This window comes from Mytilus galloprovincialis, chromosome 5 (genome assembly GCF_965363235.1).
Source record: "Mytilus galloprovincialis chromosome 5, xbMytGall1.hap1.1, whole genome shotgun sequence".
Classification (NCBI taxonomy): Eukaryota; Metazoa; Mollusca; class Bivalvia; order Mytilida; family Mytilidae; genus Mytilus; species Mytilus galloprovincialis.
The window spans coordinates 39,319,022-39,339,675 of record NC_134842.1 but is presented as its reverse complement, the minus strand read 5'-3'; the positions used below and the strand labels follow the sequence as shown (position 1 = coordinate 39,339,675).

The following is a 20,654-nucleotide window of genomic DNA, read 5'->3' as shown; positions in this document are numbered from 1 at the left end:
CTCACGCATCACTGGTTCTATCACTGACTCAATACACACCAGTTTAATCGGACAAACGGATAATTCCCTGAGACACGCGGATAAATCCCTGAGACACGGAAAATCTCCGGAGAACCGCAAAATATTCTGTAAAACAGAAAATTTACGATGAACCTCTATTTATTATCCGTTCCGCGGAGATTTGCCAAAAATCGCGGTCATTTGCCAAATAGGTCTACCAGTGTATTTAGCCTATAAAATACTTATTTAGCCTTGAGAATTAATACCCCAAAAAAAATGAAATACAGCTTACAACATGTACAATGTACAGAAAGTTAATACATGATGCTGTTCCTGTTATAAGAATTAATTTTTGATGTCCATTTAAAATGTACAGAATAAAGGGAAAAAATAAAGGAACACCCTCCTCCCCAACCCACCCAGCTTTAATACATGTATATAGACAATGATGAACAGAATCTTTTTTCTTAAAATTACTAATCTCTTATTTCTTTTACAGGTATTGGAAAAGTCTATATTGGAACATTGCCAAATAACACTGTGTCATCTCTTTCCTATAATGAGAATTCAGCATTAGCATCTCTTGTGATACCTGTATTCATAGAAAACAAAAATCCTGTGGATAATGCTGATGTTCCAATAACAGGAAATGTATGTATTGACTGTGGTTTCTTTTTTGTGGATTGAGGAAACATTGTATAAGTTATTTTTATGCCCCACCTACGATAGTAGAGGGGCATTATGTTTTCTGGTCTGTGCGTCCGTTCGTCCGTCTGTCTGTCTGTCTGTCTGTCTGTTATTTTTATGCCACACCTACGATAGTAGAGGGGCATTATGTTTTCTGGTCTGTGAGTCCGTTCGTCCGTCTGTCTGTCTGTCTGTTTGTTCGTTCGTCCGTCTGTCCCGCTTCAGGTTAAAGTTTTTGGTCAAGGTAGTTTTTGATGAAGTTGAAGTCCAATCAACTTGAAACTTAGTATACATGTGCCCTATGATATGATCTTTCTAATTTAAATGTCAAATTATAGTTTTGACCCCAATTTTATGGTTCACTGAACATAGAAAATGATAGTGCAAATTTCAGGTTAAAGTTTTTGGTCAAGGTAGTTTTTGATAAAGTAGAAGTCCAATCAACTTGAAACTTAGTATACATTTGCCCTATGATATGATCTTTCTAATTTAAATGCCAAATTATAGTTTTGACCCCAATTTTATGGTTCACTGAACATAGAAAATGATAGTGCAAATTTCAGGTTAAAGTTTTTGGTCAAGGTAGTTTTTTATAAAGTAGAAGTCCAATCAACTTGAAACTTAGTATACATGTTCCCTTTGATTAGATCATTCTAATTTTAATGCCAAATTAGAAAATTTATTCCAATTTCACGGTCCACTAAACATAGAAAATGATAGTGCGAGTGGGGCATCCGTGTACTGTGGACACATTCTTGTTTTAATGAATATTTAATGTTATTTTGCCAAAGTCTGCATACAATATAAAAATAAGGAGATGTTGTATGATTGCCAATGAGACAATTATCCACCATCTCAGTCTGTGCCAAACTGTTTTAGGGTTTGTCTGACTCAAAAGAAATTTGATGTTTTTCTACTCTATACATAATCAACTGAAAAATTCTGTTTGACATTATGACTTTTTGTCTAACATTTTGTCTGTCAGACAGAGTTTGGAATACACTGACATCTACCTCTCAAATTTGTTTCTCTAAAGAATTTAAGACAATTATGTGTAGGTAAACTTGATATTACTGGTTTAATGATCTTTAATAAGATTTTGTTCTACATGTAGAGATTTATTATATCTATGTGACATCATAAGGGATGGTCTCTTGTTTTCCTTAATTCAGATGATAGCTAGAAGACATCGTAATTGAATTTTGACCAATGTAACCAGCCATGCTGTTCTATGGTCAGGTTGTTGTCACATTGACACATTCCCCATTTCCATTCTCAATATTATTGATAATAAAAAAATAATCAATATTCATGAAAATTAAAATTTGCAAAGACTTACACACAAAAAATATTGTTTTTTCACACACTTCACTCGCTAATACATGCATATAGATAAACATAATTCATTTATTTGTGTGATATCATTTCAGATAGTTGTTGGGTGTGAGTTGAGTACAAGTGGAAGTGGATTTAGTTCAGCCACTATACTAACAGTAACTTTAACTCAGGCAAATCGTGGTGGCAATGTTCAATTTAGGTAATATCTCTTAGACTGTTAAAAAAGAAGCATGAAAAAATTTACAGTATAATGTCAAAATTAAAGCTGGTCACAGCAGATTTTTATAGTCTTGAATAAAAATAAATTGCTTTTAATAAATGCTTCAAATTCATTTTTATATGCTTAGCCTATTATCATGAGTAGAGAGATTTTTAAATATTTTTAAAAACAGTTTTAGGAATTTTTATGATGTTAGCCCAGTTTACTTTTCTTTTTTATCATTTAATCCAATTGAATCCACCTGAAAAAAGGAGAGGTTTATATTAATAGATTATCATATAAACTATTTTTGTTTCAGTGCTCCAGTTAAAGGACAGGCAGTAGACATCAGATGTTTTAGTGATTCTGGTCTTCAGTTCAACAAAACAGAATCTATAAGTTCACCATCGTATGTATAAATTAATTATTAGATGACAGTCTTTTTAAAATACTATATCTTTTTTTTATTGCCAAACTTAAAAAACTTTGTGATCAGAACAGAGTAGGACTGAATGTTTATTTCAAAATTGTGTTGCCAATTAATTTTATCCCCAAAATGTGTGGCAATTCTCTTTTTTTTATCAATCAAGATAGACATGAGCTGAAAGCCGTAAAATTTGAAAATTTGGATCGGTTACATGGTGCTTAAGTTTCCTGAAAGGACATTATAGACAAAGTAAAACCACTTGTTATTGCTATTGGTTTGGTAAATTACTGTTACCATTGAGAAAAGGTAATCTATAGAGACTTTAGAGGTAATGTTTTGACGTTAAATTTTCTTGATTTCTTCTAAATTTCTTATTGTAACACCCTAAAAAAAAAGACCATGTCTGATGAAAAATCATTAAATAAACAGATTCCTCCATTATAACTGGAGTATTATGATATTTCTCTAATCTCAACAGTTAAATTTTAATTATTTAAAAGCTCAGCAAGCCTCATGCGTTAAATATATTATAAGAATTTAACACTCTCGAGTGGAGAAATATTGTAACACACTTGTTGAAGTGATGGAATCTACATATATATGTTTAATACAGCTTTAAAAATTACACAATTTATGACTCAAATTTACCTCTGCTGTGTTGTTAAGCTTGCATATAAGTAAGGCTTTAGATTTTATAATATTTTTGTTCATTTCAGATCATTTACCATTGTAAGTGGTCCTACAGTCAGTATTTGTCCTACCGGTACTAAAGATGTAGTGACTATCAACAATCAAAATACTCCACAGCCCTTTAATGTTAGACTAAGGTTTGTTTTTTATATGTAAATAAGATACTGTGTCTTCATTTATCTGCATGTGTAACCAGGGTTCTCACGAAGGCAAGTCCATAAGTCCTTGACTCATAAAATTCTGTCTGGACTTTTTGTTTTTATTTTCATTCTCACTCTGTTGAGTCCAAAGATGCACTAAAAATGTAAAATGTGTTATTAACTGAGCACATAGTAACACATATCATTATTTCAATCACACTTTTTCCTGGTATTACGCAACCTTAAAAAAAAAGATAAAGTGCATTAAATCATGTAAATAGAGATTAATACATGACCTTTTCCATATCAGCCTGGGTATCAGATGATACCCAGGCTAATATGGAAAAGGCCATGTATTAATTGCTTTATCATATACTTCCGACAATAGTTTTATGTAAGGCAAATAAACAAATGCAATAACTCAAACAGTCAAAAACTTTATAAAGAAGTTAAATTAAGAATCAAGTATACTATAATTGTCCAACAACAGCATCACTACCTCCATATATATGTATGGTAACATTTCCTATAGAGGCATTTTGAAACATGGAAAATTTGGAGGAGTTTTATGATCATTATTACTCCATGTTGTACTATAAAATGATTCATAATTGTCAATGGCATTTGTTAGCAAGTACTAAACTATCCCCACAAAAGTTCCCGTAAATTTTGACTTCGTCATAAAAAACATCTGACGTCACAATGGAAAAGTAAACAACCGATACCGGATATACCAGAAGTAACTTGCACGAGAGGCACTCTTATGAGTTTTGTGCACGAGATGCCCTGATATTGGTTATCAACCCGGGTGGGAAATTATGGCTTGTGTACTTCCGCTCATTACACATATACAAAATCTATCATATCAATGCTAAGTATATGATAAACACATGTAAAATACAATATAGTACATGTCACTTTGATATATTTGATTTTACATTAAAAAATAATTTTGAATACTTGACATTCTCAGTCAGATAAAACCCAATAATTTCACTTAAGAATTGAATGCTTCTTTTTGTAAATTCATTGGTGTGGAAAGGCGTGGACCGAAATTCTAAAAATGTGTGTGCACTGTCAACACTTTTACAACCCTATGAACAGCAAGCTATAAACGGCCCCTAAAATGACTAGTGTAAAACCATTCAAACTGGAAAACCAAAAGTCTAATCTAAATTATAATCCTGGTACCTTTGATAACTACTTTATACAAAAAACAGAAATGAAAAACATATATGAACCACATCAACAAACGATAACCACTGAACTTCAAGCTTTATATAGAAAATTTGTAATTTGTTAAACATTTTGTTTATGGTATATATCTGCACAAACAAATTTCAGGAAAATACTTTTTTTTTATGTCTATACTATACAATTTAGTTAAGATAATTCTTGAATTAAGATATAGAGTAATCCTCTGTATTTTTTTACTACATGATTCAATGATATTTTTATAGTGATGTTGTTGCTGTAAGCCCTGTTACCATTACATGTAGTGGAACAGGTTTAACATTCCTTACGGCTACAGCTGTTATTGGCGCCAGAGAAGTAGAGGTTAGTATATAGACATTAATATTAGGTTTTACAATTATTGAGTGAATCAGGTTTTCAGAGTGGTACCAGATACTGTTCACTCTCGAAAAGTATCTGGGCTCTGTATGTTATCTAAAAAGGCTGATTTATAAGTAAAATAGGTCATTTTATATTTTATATCAAAAATTTCAATCCGAGGGAGGGGGTATTTTTGTGAAGGTTCAAATTGATTGATTTATTTGGCTTTAATTGAGGAATTAAATGGTTTGAAGGTTTATTTCGGGAATTATAAATTTTAATGTTTTTATAAAAGAAAATAACTTCAATTACTAAAATTTTTTATTTGATAATGAATATTTTTGTGATGTTTCCCTCTATGAATAACAATTCAGTAAATAGTAATTTAGATAAATCTGGATTAATTAGTGGATCTGAATGATTTTATTTTATTTCTTTGTAGGTAACAGTTACCTTGACAGTAAATACACCTGCCATAGGTACATGTAGAGGACAGTCACAGACAGGTCGTCAGTATCTAACAGGCAATTCAATAGGTAAACATTTTTTTTAATTATATTATATTTACCATCTTTTGGAGTGTATAAAACATATTGAAGAATAACAAACACCCCCTTTTTGACCCATAGACATGTTTTGTTTGTTGGAAATACCAAGTCAGTCAGTCAACAGACAACTGACAGAAACTGTAAAAAACAATTTTAGCATCGTTGGCAAAATATCATGTATATCCAGTGTTTTTATGGTGGAGGAAGCCAATAGCTGGAATTCCGTTAAAGATTGGAGTTTAAAACCATTGGTTGTTTTCAGACTCAAATTCTCAGTCTTGCCTTGCTAGTGATACAGTATGTACATATGTAATGAAAATATCAAATTGTATTTACAGGACCTGCAGTCACATTCCAACTTTTACAACCAGTTTTAGCATTATACCCTCAAAGTCTATCAGTAGCAACTACTTCATTTGCAGTAAGTATCACAGGATTTAAAATAAAATTGAAAATTGTGGACAGATATTTGTGACTTCTTTGATTCTTAATTTATTTACTTATTTTAGTTGCATTGTTCAAGTCAGTATGGGGGTAATGAAAAATAGAACTCTTAAGTTTTATCCATAGACCGATTTCAACTTCTTTTTTTTCTTAATGAGTTAAGCCAATTTCTCCTAGTTTTATTGTTGTAAATAATGTCATGGGACAATTGGTTGGTTGTTACTGTGAGTTAAAAACATAAGCATTGGGACATTCAAAATGTATTGGAAAATACTCAAATTTGAAATTTGTCTTTTGTAAGTTTTTACCACTAGATATATATATATATATATATATATATATATATATATATATATGTAAACTTCTGAAAAAATGGAGGTCTAAAAGATTTGACCATCGAAATTTTGCAAAGGACAGCATTAATTTTGTACTTTGCAATAGAAATGATAGTTAGAGCCATCAGAAAATCAAGGACCACCAGGGAAAAAAGATTTCAAGAACTCTGAAAAGTTTTTGTTTAATTTCAGACAATATTACTTCTGACATCAGCCCCAGGGAGTGCAACAACATTCCGTTGTAGAGCAGATCTCCTGCCTTTGGCAAGTGTTCAGGATGCTTTACAGAATCCCTTGTGTAGGGATGCTACTCCCACCCCCGGTCCCACTGCAGGTCAGTATCATATTATTTATTTGTTTTATATGTAATGGTTTAAAAGCTGGTTAGGTGTATAATTTTGTGGGTTGCTTAATTTATTTTTTTAATTAAAGATTCAAAACAATTCATTAAAATTATATGATTTGTTTGCAACAGTACACAAAAGCAAAACAGCAAAAACAACAATACTTTTATAACATTTTTTTTTGCATTATTGTAGAAATATTGAAATTTATCCCAGTTATGACGATTTTACATCCATATTACTACATGATTGTCTTGCAATTTTAGTCTCACATGTATTTTACATGTATTTGGCAATGAAATTGGAAACTAGTGTTGGAGTGCTCAAAGTATTTAACTAACTACATGAACTAGTAACTCAGTCCTGACTCCTCATGGCCAAAAAATCAAACCCTGCTTTTTCACAATAGATTTAAATAAACATTATATTACATACATGTACATTGTATTTCTTTCTTAAAAAGGAATATTAATAGAATAACTAATTCAAGAATTGAAATAAAGAAAAGTATTCAATGAATGACGGAACAACACATTAATTCACAAATGCGAGTAGCGCATGAGTTAATTATCAGTGTTGTTTGGTCACAAGTTGAATATTTTTCAATATTTCAATTCTTTTACTAGTTTTTCTTTTTATTACATTTGTAAATGGCTTTTTTTATGAAATATAAAGTAGAAAATGTAAGGGACTATATCTTTTTCTACACATTCACAATTTGTTTTGATCTGATGTTATTGATGTCTTGACAAGCCTATTGTTGTATGTCGTCAGAGGAGTGAAATAACTACGTTTATATCTCATGTGGAATTATCATTTTCTTTCATTTCATTGGGAAATCAATGTTGTTCATTGCAACCAATGTCAGAAAAATATTTAACCCTACTGATGAAATCTTATTATTTTTTTACTTTCCTTTATGGATTTTCCTGATGATACTTGTCAATATTGGTGAGTTCTTGCACTGTTAATGATTTTATATTGTCAATACTTTCCTTCCCTTATATTGCATTGTATTGCCAAATGGAAAGAACTGAATTCTAGTGAAAAGCTATTTATATTTGTGCTTATGTTGTTTGTAGTGAATTATTGATATCATTGTAGCAGACACATTTCTAGAATTAAAAAAAATAAATTGATATCTGTAAACATGGTCTAATATATGAAAGTGTGCAATCCTGATGAATGTTCCTGCATAATCTGAATACTAGTACATGTACTGTAAATAGATTAATTATATAGTATTTGCATTTGCTTATTTATGAAGAAGACTTCCTCTTCACAGATTGCAGTCCATTCCAATTCTTTCAAAAAAACTAATCAAGAACAATATGAATAAGTTTTTGGAACAATAGTCATGTCATTAAGTGCTAAGTGGTAAAAAGGAAATTGTTCTATTGTTAAATTTCTAATAAGTGTGCAGTTTTGATGAAATTTGCTTCAGTAGTGCATTGCATGCTTTTGTTAGGTTATATTTAAAATATTTTTATCCAGAAGTTGATTTGCAAAATGCAAGTTTAAATATTTTTTTAAAGTTAGAATGTGTGGATTATTTGTGAAAATAGCCAATAGTCAATCATTTGAAAACTTACAAAATAATCAGAGATTTGAAATAACTTTGGGTGTCATATTGTATAATGGTATTTTATAAAATATTGCAAAAGTAGTTATTTGTATAGTATTTGTAAACATCTCTTTTCATTGTATCGACAAAAGTATGATTTTTCATTTTTTATGCTTAGTGTGTATAACTGATTCCTTTATGTATATCTTGAGAGCTTGTTCCAGTTGATTGATGATATTATCATTTTATTGACAGATAATGCTACAGATACAGTCACGCCTGAGTGGGGAATATTAACTCCTGAGGTCAATCTGGATAACGTAAGTTGGATTCATTTGCTTCAGACTTATTTAAATTACAGCATAAGGATATCAATGGATTGAGAGCAAAAATAATTGAGGATATTTGATGTCATGGTTTTGTCAAAAATGATTAACAAGCCTATAAAAAATTTATACTTAGTTGAACATTTCAAACTATGAATAAAATCAACAAAACAATTCACAGAAAGAAATGGTCAGTTGTTACAATATGACAATGTTTATGTAGAATCATAACTTTGGTATTATAAAGGAAAATACACTTTGGCATTTTCAGTGGAGGAAAAAATTTGAATATAACTTCACTAATTTATACAGATATTGTAAAATCAGATATTTTTGCAAGGTTGTTATTATTAAGAATGTTGTAACTCTGCGAGTATATAATAATAGCTTGCATTTCAATATTTAATACTCATAACATATGCAGATTTTCCAGACTCACCATTTTTAATCATGCTTTTTGGCCCTTTTATTAAATTGCAATAATAATTTCTGAATTTATAGTTTCTATTTATTTTATTTAACAGAGTGTTCACCATGCGTTGTTGAAAGCTACACGTAATGTTGGTGTGAGTGCATCTGTCCAAGAGAATGTAGTTGTTAGTTGTTGTAATACAACAGGCCCCTTTACATTAGAAACTGCAATATTAGCCCATGTCTCATTAACTCCTAATGCTACTGTTGACTGGGAGAAATCTACAGGTATTTATAGAAAAAAATTACATTGTTGTACTGTGGCACAGCTTCAATAAACTATTTTCATATTAACTACATTAACTCTGGATTATATCATTTTTTCGACAGGTAATATTTCGATGCTGGGACGTCCTGGTATACTTGGTCAAATAAGCATTACCAAAACAAGTAAAATCAAACATATAATTGGTGTAATTTTAGGGGAAAGTTTATTATTTTCCGATGATTTTGTTGTGTGAAGATAATATAAAGCAGTTAATTTCCCCAAACATTGTACTGATTGACAGCTTTATTTTACTTCTTTACATTGCTGTTACTTGACTAAGTACAGTGGCGGATCCAGGGGGGGGGGGGGGGTTCCGGGGGTGCGCACCCCCCCTTTATTTTTGTCGATCAATGCATTTGTATCGGGACATATGTTTTGCACCCCTTTTCACCCCCCCTTTGCCCTGGGTTAGCACCCCCCCTTTCGAAAATTCCTGCATCCGCCCCTGAAGTACCAGGATGTTCTAACACAGAATAGATATAAACCTGTCGAAAAAATTTTAATTTCAGAGTCAAAAATTGGTTATATAGAAATGGTCTTAATGAAAACCTATGCTAATGCCGTAGTTATTATAGATTTTTTTAAATGTAAAAAGAAAGAGAACAGACTACACGAATGAATTTTATTTTTACAGGACATTCGGTCTGGTAAGCATCCTAGCTTTACCAGACCCAATATAATTTTACCAGACCAATTTTTTTTTACATCTAATTGTATATTATCCGACAAAAAACAACAAACATATGACTTTGTTGTGCCCTACTCCTCCCCAAAATGCACAAATTAAAACATATATTGTTCATTATCACTGAACTAGTATATATTTGTTTAGGGGCCAGTTGAAGGACGCCTCCGGGTGCGGGAATTTCTCGCTACATTGAAGGCCTGTTGGTGACCTTCTGCTGTTGTTTTTTTCTATGGTCAGGTTGTTGTCTCTTTGGCACATTCCCCATTTCCATTCTCAATTTTATTATGAAAGTTGTGCACAATTGCTTGAATACATTTCAGTGAAGAGTAATGTCCCATTTTATTGGATTTTGACAATGTTTGTGAACTAAACATAATTTAGAGTTTCTGTATAAAATATTATTTCCTGTTTTTTCTTTCTTTTTCATGTATCTTTTGGTTTTCAATTCTAGTGTTTATATTTCATAGCTAAATGTGATCTGCTTGGATTTTTATTCATTTAATGTATTTAATCGGCAAACCCGGAATTATCCTTATCCGTTCCCAGAATCTTATCAGGTTTTATTTACATTTCCGGTTGTGCCAATGATGGCATCCATTGTTGTTTTTGACAGTCAGATATGTTTTTACCCAGATTTACACATTACTGGTTGGCGATGTTCGGCATAAAGCTAGCGGTTGAATAAAATAAACATCGCTGTGATGAATAATAAAGATGAAAATGAATTTGAGATCGTTTGGCAATTGTGCTAGTATGTTAGAAAAATCCATGAAAAAAAACACCGGACATACGGACCGGAATTCAACAAAATTTTACCAGACCGATCCATTATTTACCGGATTTGTCCGACGGTCCGACGTATTTCGTGTAGTCTGAGAGAAAAAAAAACAACAACTGAACTTCACCTTATAATGTTTTAAACAGCTTTGTCTGAATGCAGCAGACTCTCACCAGATGTATAATTCATATTGATTTTTAAGGAACATAAAACCAAATATAACACACAATCTAAACATTGCTAAACTTTCCTTCAAACCCTTCCACATTCATTTCAATGAAATAGCTTTTATTGATATCTTGATAAATACTTATCTCAAAACTATTTACAAGTAATTTAAAATACTGTAAACCAAGTTATACAGATACTTTATTACAAATTAGATCTTTCCTGTAAACTTTGCTGCAATTTGTCATGATTATCTAATTAGTGTTGATCTATTTACATAAAGGATTACCCAAATTTTGAATATTCATGACAATTTCTTTTTCTATTTGCAAAAGTCATAAAAAAGAATTGTTTACAATAATTACAGTGGTTTAAGGGAACAATCTAAACAGAATCTAAAAATGTATATGATCTAATTTTATTTTAACTATTTCTATCAGTTTGACTGTGGGTTTTTTTTCAGACATCAATATAAACTTTACAACACCCAGAACAATACAGAATGTAGCCTTTGTAGAGGTCGCCCCATGTCCTTGTGATTTGACAGGAGGAGTATGTGATATTAATTGCTGTTGTGATACAGTAAGTTGAATTTTATACTGTAGATTCATTTAATTTCGTTGGCACCAATTTTTGTGGATGACAGAAAACTTGTGTGTTCATAGACATTTAATTTCATGGTTTTGTCAAAGTCATATAACAAGCCTTTAGAAAATTTGTCATTCATTGAACGTTTAATTAAGTGGTTCACTTATACCCATGAAAATTAATATCCAATGAATAATGAATCCACAGTATATTAAGGTGGTACCTAACACTACAGTGAGATAACTCTGTAAAATCAGCTAAACGTTTTAATTATGTTGTGTTGGAATATTAAGCTTCTCAATGATTAAAATAAGTGCTTGTCAAACTGCTATATAACAAGTGTAATTTTTCTGATAAAACGGTTGGTTCAAATTTTTTGAAATTTTTGGGGTAAGACGGCTTCAAGCCGTCAATTCCCTATGGGGTTGACCAGAGTGACATTCCCTCACATCATTCATTTTGTTTTTATAGTGTGGAAAACCCAACAACAAATCTTACTTAGATTGAAGAGAAGGAGACCCAGAAATGAATAGTTTGACTTTAAACACTTTTTTACACATTTCCCTTCTGTTTCTAACAAAATTATCGTATCTTGAGCTCTCCTTTACACTATTTACGTTTCTTTTACAATCCGGAAAAATCAGTATGACGAGATATTCTAAATATATCCAACCTACATTGTATTTTATAGTGACGTCATTCTTGGAATGCCACCAGAAGCAGGGATATCCTTCACTGGTTATTTAAATCATTCCCAGAGATATTGTTTACTGTAGATGATTCAAACATCAACATGCAATACTTTAATTTGTAGGTCAGCAACTTTCAAAGTAAACAAAGATCGTGGGGTTACATGAGATAGGGGAGAGAAACGATTTTATTGATTTTTTTCTGTAAAAATTCTGTTTTGAGAATCTTCCTCCAATTCAGGAGCACCTCAACTGATTAGTAATTATCCACTAAAATAAAAGTTAATGTATTTAAACACTTAAAATGTGACATTTCATTGGATTAGTAGTCTTCCATTAAAACTAAATTTTTGTGTACCAACATAATCATTGTAATGGTAAAAAAAAAAAAAAAATTAAAAATGTTGCATTTTGTAGTTTCAACCTATTTATTCATGAAATTTACAAATATTTCAAATTTAGGATTTGGAAACAAGCTTCACACAGTTTACATCAATCATATTGTTTTTTATTAGTACCTGTTTCCCTGTGATGAGAGTTGTAACTGGGAACTTTATCAATGGAAATTTAAAACTGAATAGATTTTTTAGTCCACACTTTCTTAAGAAAAAAATAAAAAAATCCAAGAGTACTGTCACAAAAAATGGAAAATGGCCCTAGCCTCCAGTTCAGTGGTAAACAATCAAGATTTCAAAAAATATTGTAGTTGTTGTGAAATGACAGAATTCAGTTGAATTTTAGATAATTAACTATCAACTTTAATCAAATGTTTAGATTTAGAAGATGCAGATCTCTTCCATTGGTTCAAATTGAATCCTAAACTAAGGAAATGAAATTACATAAACAACAATTGATTTCAATATTGTCAACCTTTCTGCATGTTCTAGCTGTTCTCTTTTATCATTCTTTATATGAAAACTATCAAAAGATACCCCCCCCCCCTTTCCAAAAAAAAATAATTAAATAGAAACAAGGGCCGTCTTTCCCCTCAGAGCTATTCAGCTCTTTGATTATATTTTTGTCAAAGGGTCAAAGTAAATACCTTGTCAAAATTTTATGAAAATTAAACGAGCCAAATTAATTTAAGTTAAAGTGTTGGATACCACCTTAAGTGCATTATACTACAATTTCTCAGGTGTTTCAAAGATTATACAATTTGTACATATTTTAACCTTGGTGTATGAAAGAAACTGCTTTCAGAATTAAAAACGATTATAATCATGAAAATCATATAACTAGATTGAGAAAAAAAAATGAATTCTCCAAAATTAACAGTTGAACTTTCCTTTTAGTTATTTATGCATTATTAACATTGCTGGTATTGTTTGGCTGATAAGGTGAAATATTTTTTTATTTATTTGTTATAATGTCAGATTTGGCTTATTGTATATTTTTTGTAAGTTAAATATTGTAATAGTATAACAAGTAACCAGTTCAGTTCACATTGGTTTTTAGAATCATATTTTCATGGTGCCTTTAAATATTTGAAATCTTGATTATTTTTTTCTCAAAGTTTTTAGTTGGTAAAAAAATAAATATATATAGATTTGTATTACACTCCTAAATATATAGGTTCTATGAATGCAACAATATATTAACAAAATCTTAAAAAACTGAATTTTTAACTAAAAGAGGCTTGACAAATTAATATAGATTTACAGTGTCATGGGGTAAAAATTGTCCCTACAAAATTAATTATAATCACATTTTCATCTGAAAAAAGTATTTACTGTATTTGGTCATGTAAAGTCTGTACTTTTTTACCAAGTTGGGACATGGGTTGCAAATAATACACAACTATAGATGGTTTTTGATTTGTATATTTTTTTTTAAATTTTTTTTTTAAATCGATTTTTCTTCACTACTGTATATATATATTTAAGTTATTTGTTATATTTTATCCATTTATTATTTTCTTCATAATCTAATAATCAAAGTAAGGTGTGACATCCTGCATTCATGAGAAATTTATAAATATTTTGTACAGGACTGTACATCGTCAGAACAAGAGACTTTCAGTAGATGTATACCCTATCTGGATGGTGGACAGGAAGCTGCCTTACCAGAATATATGTGTGATTCTAAACATTTCCACAAAGAAGACTGGTTTCCATTGATGTGTGTTACTAATGAATACAATTCATTACTGGGTTTCTTCTATCAGAATGAAAATAATTTACGAACAACACAAAGTTTATTGACGAAGGTTAATGGTAGAGAAAGCTTTACTTATAAGTAAGTATCTTCTGTTGGAAAAAAAATGCTTTCACATATTCAGTGAAGATAAACCTTTTATTTACTTTTTTTTCTAACTTTAATAGAAACATTAATATAGTTACTTACTCTCATCTATAAGTCTGTTACCTCAAACACAATCTTTTATCTAAGCCATACCTTAGCCATACTTAAACTTAACACAGTGACTTTAATCCTAATTAAAACTATACTGGTATATAGAAAAAAAAAGCTTCTTGAACTGGTATGCATACTTTAGATTCCCTCTGGAGCTATTTAAAAAGATATTTATTAGGAAAATTGATTTTCCTCCAATTTAAAAATTGCTTTCAGATAATTTTAACTTCAATTTTCTTGAGCTACTGAAGCAGTTTTTTATTGGTCAAAATTCACTTATGAAGTCAAATTTCCAAGATATTCTCTGAAATTCCTATGGTGACATTTTGAAAAAAGGCGACCATGTCTCAACATGTTTAAAAAAAAAAAAAACATATCTGTTCTCCACTTTATGCAGTGGTAGAAGCTATATACACAATGTAAATATAAAATTCCCTCAAAAAAATCAATGAAATATTTAATAGCATTATTAGCTCACCTTGCCTAAAAGGCCATGTGAGCTTTTCTCATCACTTGGCGTCCGTCGTCGTCGTCGTCGTCGTCGTCGTCGTCGTCGTCGTCGTCGTCGTCGTTAACAATTTTTCAAACATCTTCTCCTCTGAAACTACTGAATGGATTTGAATGAAACTTAACATGATTGTTCCTTAGTATATCCTGCACAAAATGTGCGCTTCGATTTTTGATCCGTCAAAAAACATGGCCGCCGTTACTTAAAATAGAACATAGGGGTCAAATGCAGTTTTTGGCTTATATCTCAAAAACGAAAGCATTTAGAGCAAATCTGACATGGGGTAAAAATGTTCATTAGGTCAAGATCTATCAGCCCTGAAATTTTCAGATGAATCAAACAAACCATTGTTGGGTTGCTGCCACTTAATTGGTAATTTTAAGGAAATTTTGCAGTTTTTGGTCATTATCTTGAATATTATTATAGATAAAGATAAACTGTAAACAGCAAAAAAGATCAGCAAAGTAAAATCTACAAATAAGTTAATATGACCAAAATTGTCAATTGACCCCTTAAGGGGTTATTGTCCTTTAATGACAATTTTTCACAATTTGTTCATCATATTTGCTAACTTTAAAAAATCTTCTCCTCTGAAACTACTGAATGGATTTGGTTAAAACTTAGCATGATTGTTCCTTAGATTATCCTGCACAAAGTGTGTGCTTTGATTTTTGATCCGTCAAAAAACATGGCCGCCGTTACTTAAAATAGAACATAGGGGTCAAATGCAGTTTTTGGCTTATATCTCAAAAACGAAAGCATTTAGAGCAAATCTGACATGGAGTAAAAATGTTCATTAGGTCAAGATCTATCAGCCCTGAAATTTTCAGATGAATCAAACAAACCATTGTTGGGTTGCTGCCAGTTAATTGGTAATTTTAAGGAAATTTTGCAGTTTTTGGTCATTATCTTGAATATTATTATAGATAAAGATAAACTGTAAACAGCAAAAAAGATCAGCAAAGTAAGATCTACAAATAAGTTAATATGACCAAAATTGTCAATTGACCCCTTAAGGGGTTATTGTCCTTTAATGACAATTTTTCACAATTTGTTCATCATATTTGCTAACTTTAAAAAATCTTCTCCTCTGAAACTACTGATTGGATTTGGTTAAAACTTAGCATGGTTGTTCCTTAGATTATCCTGCACAAAGTGTGTGCTTTGATTTTTGATCCGTCAAAAAACATGGCCGCCGTTACTTAAAATAGAACATAGGGGTCAAATGCAGTTTTTGGCTTATATCTCAAAAACGAAACCATTTAGAGCAAATCTGACATGGAGTAAAAATGTTCATTAGGTCAATATCTATCAGCCCTGAAATTTTCAGATGAATCAAACATCCAATTGTTGGGTTGCTGCCACTTAATTGGTAATTTTAAGGAAATTTTGCAGTTTTTGGTCATTATCTTGAATATTATTATAGATAAAGATAAACTGTAAACAGCAAATATGATCAGCAAAGTAAGATCTACAAATAAGTCAATTTGACCAAAATTGTTAATTGACCTCTTTAGGAGTTATTGCCCTTTAAAGACTTTTTTCACAATTTGTTCATCATGTTGACTTACTTTAAAAAATCTTCTCTTATGAAACTGCTGTATCAATTTCAGCCAAACTTAGGCTAAATGAGTTTCAGAGTTTCAGAGTATCTAGTATAAATTTTATATTTCATTTCCTTGTATGTCAAGAAACATAGCTCCTATGGCTAAAATAGAACATAGGAGAAAATGATTTTTTTTTTGCTTTTGAAGAAAATAGGACGATTCAAAGAACATTTAAATAAATTGAAAAGCCAAAATAATCATTGATGAGAGATTAAACCAAAAAAATTCAGGTGAGCGATTCAGGCTCTTGAGAGCCTCTTGTTTATTGAAGCATAGAGGCATAGACTATTTTCATTATGTTCATTTGAGTGATATATTGTACAGTTTTATATCAGGTATTTTTGTTATTAACAGGGAAGATGAAGAAAGAGTTGAGCCTCCAGCACCAGCCGCAACAACAGGTTATCGTCAGAATGAGAAAGTACTATCTGTCAAAACCAATGCTGCTGGTACAGCTGATAGGAGAGGAGTTGTCTCCCTTCCACAGCGTATCCTGTCTGGTGAATGTTCTACAACTGCACCATTACAGTATCTAAATGATATAGACAGTGATTGTTCATTTCAACTAACAAATGCCATGTGTTCTGGTGATAGTGTGTTTAATGCTTTGTCTTACATACAGTCATCTACAACACGGGATCCCTCCTGTCCAAGTGCTTTTTCAATAATGGGAAATCCTAATACCGGTACACAGAATATTGCAGAAACAATTGTTAATTATTACTGTGTAACAGATGCAACGTCTTATATCAAATCAACAACAACTGCAGCGCCACCTTCAACAAGGTCACTATTCAACTATACTTACCCAGCCGGATGCCCATTGGATAACTGTGGCAGGGAGACGACCAATGAGCCACCATGTACTGGTTATGTTGATGGCACTACTCAGGAAACTCTTCCTCCACGATGTGGGTTCAATGATCACTACACTCAACCACCATCACCTAATATCAATGGTGTTACTTGTGAAAATGCTGTTTTAGATGTAAGGTACAACTTTTATTGGTCTGGTCCCAATATATTGAAACTCAATGCAACAGTATTTCTTGCCAATATAGGGCTTTCTACGCCAACAAATCCAGTGTTAGTTACACAGAAATATAAAGCATCTTTTGTGAACAGTTTTGCAGGAACGCCAGCTGAGGATAACTTCTATAATGTCACTACACCTTTCTCAAGGTCGGGTAAACCAGGTAAGCTTAAATCCAAGGTCATTTCTAAATATAGCTACATATATGATAATTCCATTGAATATTGTTTTTATACACATATGTGCTGCTTGAGATAGGAGTAGGGCAATACATTTTTTAGACTTGTATATTAAATGAAATTTTTCTGATAAAGTGTGTGGTATCATCTACATGTATCACACATAGTGTTAGGGTGGTACTAAACACCTTGACTAAAACTTATTTGGCAAATTATTTACTCTGACCCTTTGACAAAACTATCAAAATTTCAAAAACTTGAACAACACACTTTATCAGAAAAATTTCGTCAGATATATAGCAGTTTCACAAACACTAATTTTGATCATTGAGAAGCTTAGCATTTCCTTAACCAATAAATTGATTAAAACATGCAGCTGAATTTCACACTAGATATCTCTCTTTAGTGTTATGTACCACCTTAAAGTTTTAGTGGAAGTAGTTTATCATGAAATTGTGATCAACTATAACTAACTACTCATGATGTGAACTGTTGAATTGTATTGTTGGTTAAAAAAATGTTTATTTTTAGAAATTATGTCAATTTAAGATATCAAACTAGTTTCAGCAACAGTCTGTTTACTGTATGGACATAAAACAGATCCATGCACTGTAAAACATCCTCACATACATTATACTTGATCAAAACCCTTATTGATTTTTGTCCACAATTTATGAATTAATCAAGTACTGGTAATATTCTACAATTTTTTGACTTCACATGTACATGATGTAGAAAAAAGAACATCTGATGCAACAAAGCGAAACATGACTTCAGTAGTTCAAACTATCAGTTTCTGTTTTCTGTTGTTTTCTGCTCCACAAACTCATTGTACTGAAAATTCATGAAACATTTCCCACTGGATTATGAGCAACCAACAATCAATCACACACTCTCTGTTTAAGTAGCTTGGGCGCTTTTTCAACAAAAATTATCATATGTGATACTAATATGTTCTTGAATTTGCAGTATAATGTTCAGTGATACATGATTTAATACTCCTAATTGTAGAATCAAAATTATATTTATAGGTTATGACATAGATAAACCAATGATCAGTGGTATGGTGATTAGAAATGAAACCGACAATGCCTTTTTATACATGAACTCTAACGCTAGTAGACAGATGGCTCTGTGGAATACAGGTAATTCTTATATGACATGCTTCATTTGCTTTGTGAATAAACCCATGCTCTAAATCAAATCAAATTAGTTTGCACTTGCATATATTGACTTCTGCAAAATAATGAATTTTATCAAATTAGCATGCATTTAATATATTTGATTAACTTAAAACACTTTTAACTTCTAAAATGATGCACATGTTGTTATTAATTCATTTATTATGACTTTAACGTGTTGCAATTCAAAATTGACATACTGTGAAAGTACTTTTATTCGTGGGGTACCAATTTTCATGGTTTTCGTGGATGACTTTATCCACGAATTTAAGTGTCCAACGAAATAAAATAACCATTGTCTAAATCAAGACCTGGAAAGATCCTAATCAGTAGGTTTGACTACTGATATGACATGTATGATCTAGTCTAAGAGAAGATATTGAATAGCACCAACTCTGAGAATACTTTAATAGCAGTCACAGAACTACAACCGCATGCAGGATTATACCCATTTAATCTTTAATAACCTAAAATGTACAACTTTTGTTTTTGATCAATGAAAGTCAGATTTCCGGTATTGATATGCTAGTATGATAAAGTGTTCATTTTATATCCTCATAGTTTTCGTACATATAAGAAATAAAAAAATTATGTTGGTCTTGATTTTGATAAGAATTATTTGGCAATTCATAGCATTTGTTTATGTTACTGTTTTCTTTAGGTGACATGTTAATGGCCTAATTAACACCTTTGATGGTCTTTAATCTGTTGATCACTTTATCATGGGTTAATTAGTGTTATCACTACGATTTACACGGGTCAAATTGAATGTTAACTTTGCAATTTCCTTCAATCTAGACTATTTGTAACCCTAGTTTCTAAAGGCTTCAATTTTTTTATTTTATTTTTTTTAGAAAACTAAAATCCACGAATTTAAAAACCCACGAACATGTAAATATTGCTCAAACCACGAAAACTGATATCCACGAATTAAAGTACTTTCACAGTATTTGACCTAGATACGACCACCGTTCATGCTGGCTGTTCCAAACTCCTCCCTCTGAAAAATCACATTGCCAGTTGTTTGCTTGTTTACAAACAAGAAAGGGAGGTTCATGGAAGAGCCTACAAAAACTCTCTACACTTATACACATTGGACGAAGAAATAACCTTATTTCCTTAATGTTTAGTAGAACATGATAGTCCTAATCAGAATCGAAATAATTGATGCAAACTATACTTTATTGTAGTTTTCACATGGGTAGGCATTATATTCATGTTATTTTAGCCCTCACTATTGCTCGAGCAAAAATAATTACGAATATAATGCCTACCCATGTTAAAACTACAATAAAGTATAGCTTGCATCAATTATTTCTTAAACATTTAAGGTCAATGAATAGTAAATAGGCAATGTCACAGATTTTGCTAAAATATTCCATATAACTTTGACTCGATAAATTATATCTGATAATTCAAAAAATAGAACCTATATCTCTTTCTTTTTTTTTAAATTTCAGTGATGAAAAAAAGGTCCTTCTGATTTTTAAGTCCTAATTATAAACAATTACCAAAATAGCAAGAGAACAACTTGGAAAATTCAAAGAC

The 20,654-nt window shown here is 31.2% G+C and overlaps 1 protein-coding gene across 1 annotated transcript in view; it reads left to right on the top strand.

Annotated features, from left to right (window-relative positions):
- LOC143075801 (tectonic-2-like) overlaps positions 1 to 20,654 on the top strand; it is a 39,255-nt gene that overhangs the window by 13,622 nt on the left and 4,979 nt on the right. The window contains exons 2-15 of the mRNA XM_076251364.1: positions 500 to 651; positions 2,118 to 2,224; positions 2,544 to 2,633; positions 3,368 to 3,478; positions 4,942 to 5,038; positions 5,478 to 5,571; positions 5,922 to 6,004; positions 6,555 to 6,696; positions 8,526 to 8,590; positions 9,121 to 9,295; positions 11,433 to 11,551; positions 14,234 to 14,481; positions 17,068 to 17,909; positions 18,957 to 19,070. Coding sequence (XP_076107479.1) covers positions 500 to 651; positions 2,118 to 2,224; positions 2,544 to 2,633; positions 3,368 to 3,478; positions 4,942 to 5,038; positions 5,478 to 5,571; positions 5,922 to 6,004; positions 6,555 to 6,696; positions 8,526 to 8,590; positions 9,121 to 9,295; positions 11,433 to 11,551; positions 14,234 to 14,481; positions 17,068 to 17,909; positions 18,957 to 19,070 — 2,439 coding nt within the window. The remainder of the gene's footprint in view (positions 1 to 499; positions 652 to 2,117; positions 2,225 to 2,543; positions 2,634 to 3,367; positions 3,479 to 4,941; positions 5,039 to 5,477; positions 5,572 to 5,921; positions 6,005 to 6,554; positions 6,697 to 8,525; positions 8,591 to 9,120; positions 9,296 to 11,432; positions 11,552 to 14,233; positions 14,482 to 17,067; positions 17,910 to 18,956; positions 19,071 to 20,654) is intronic.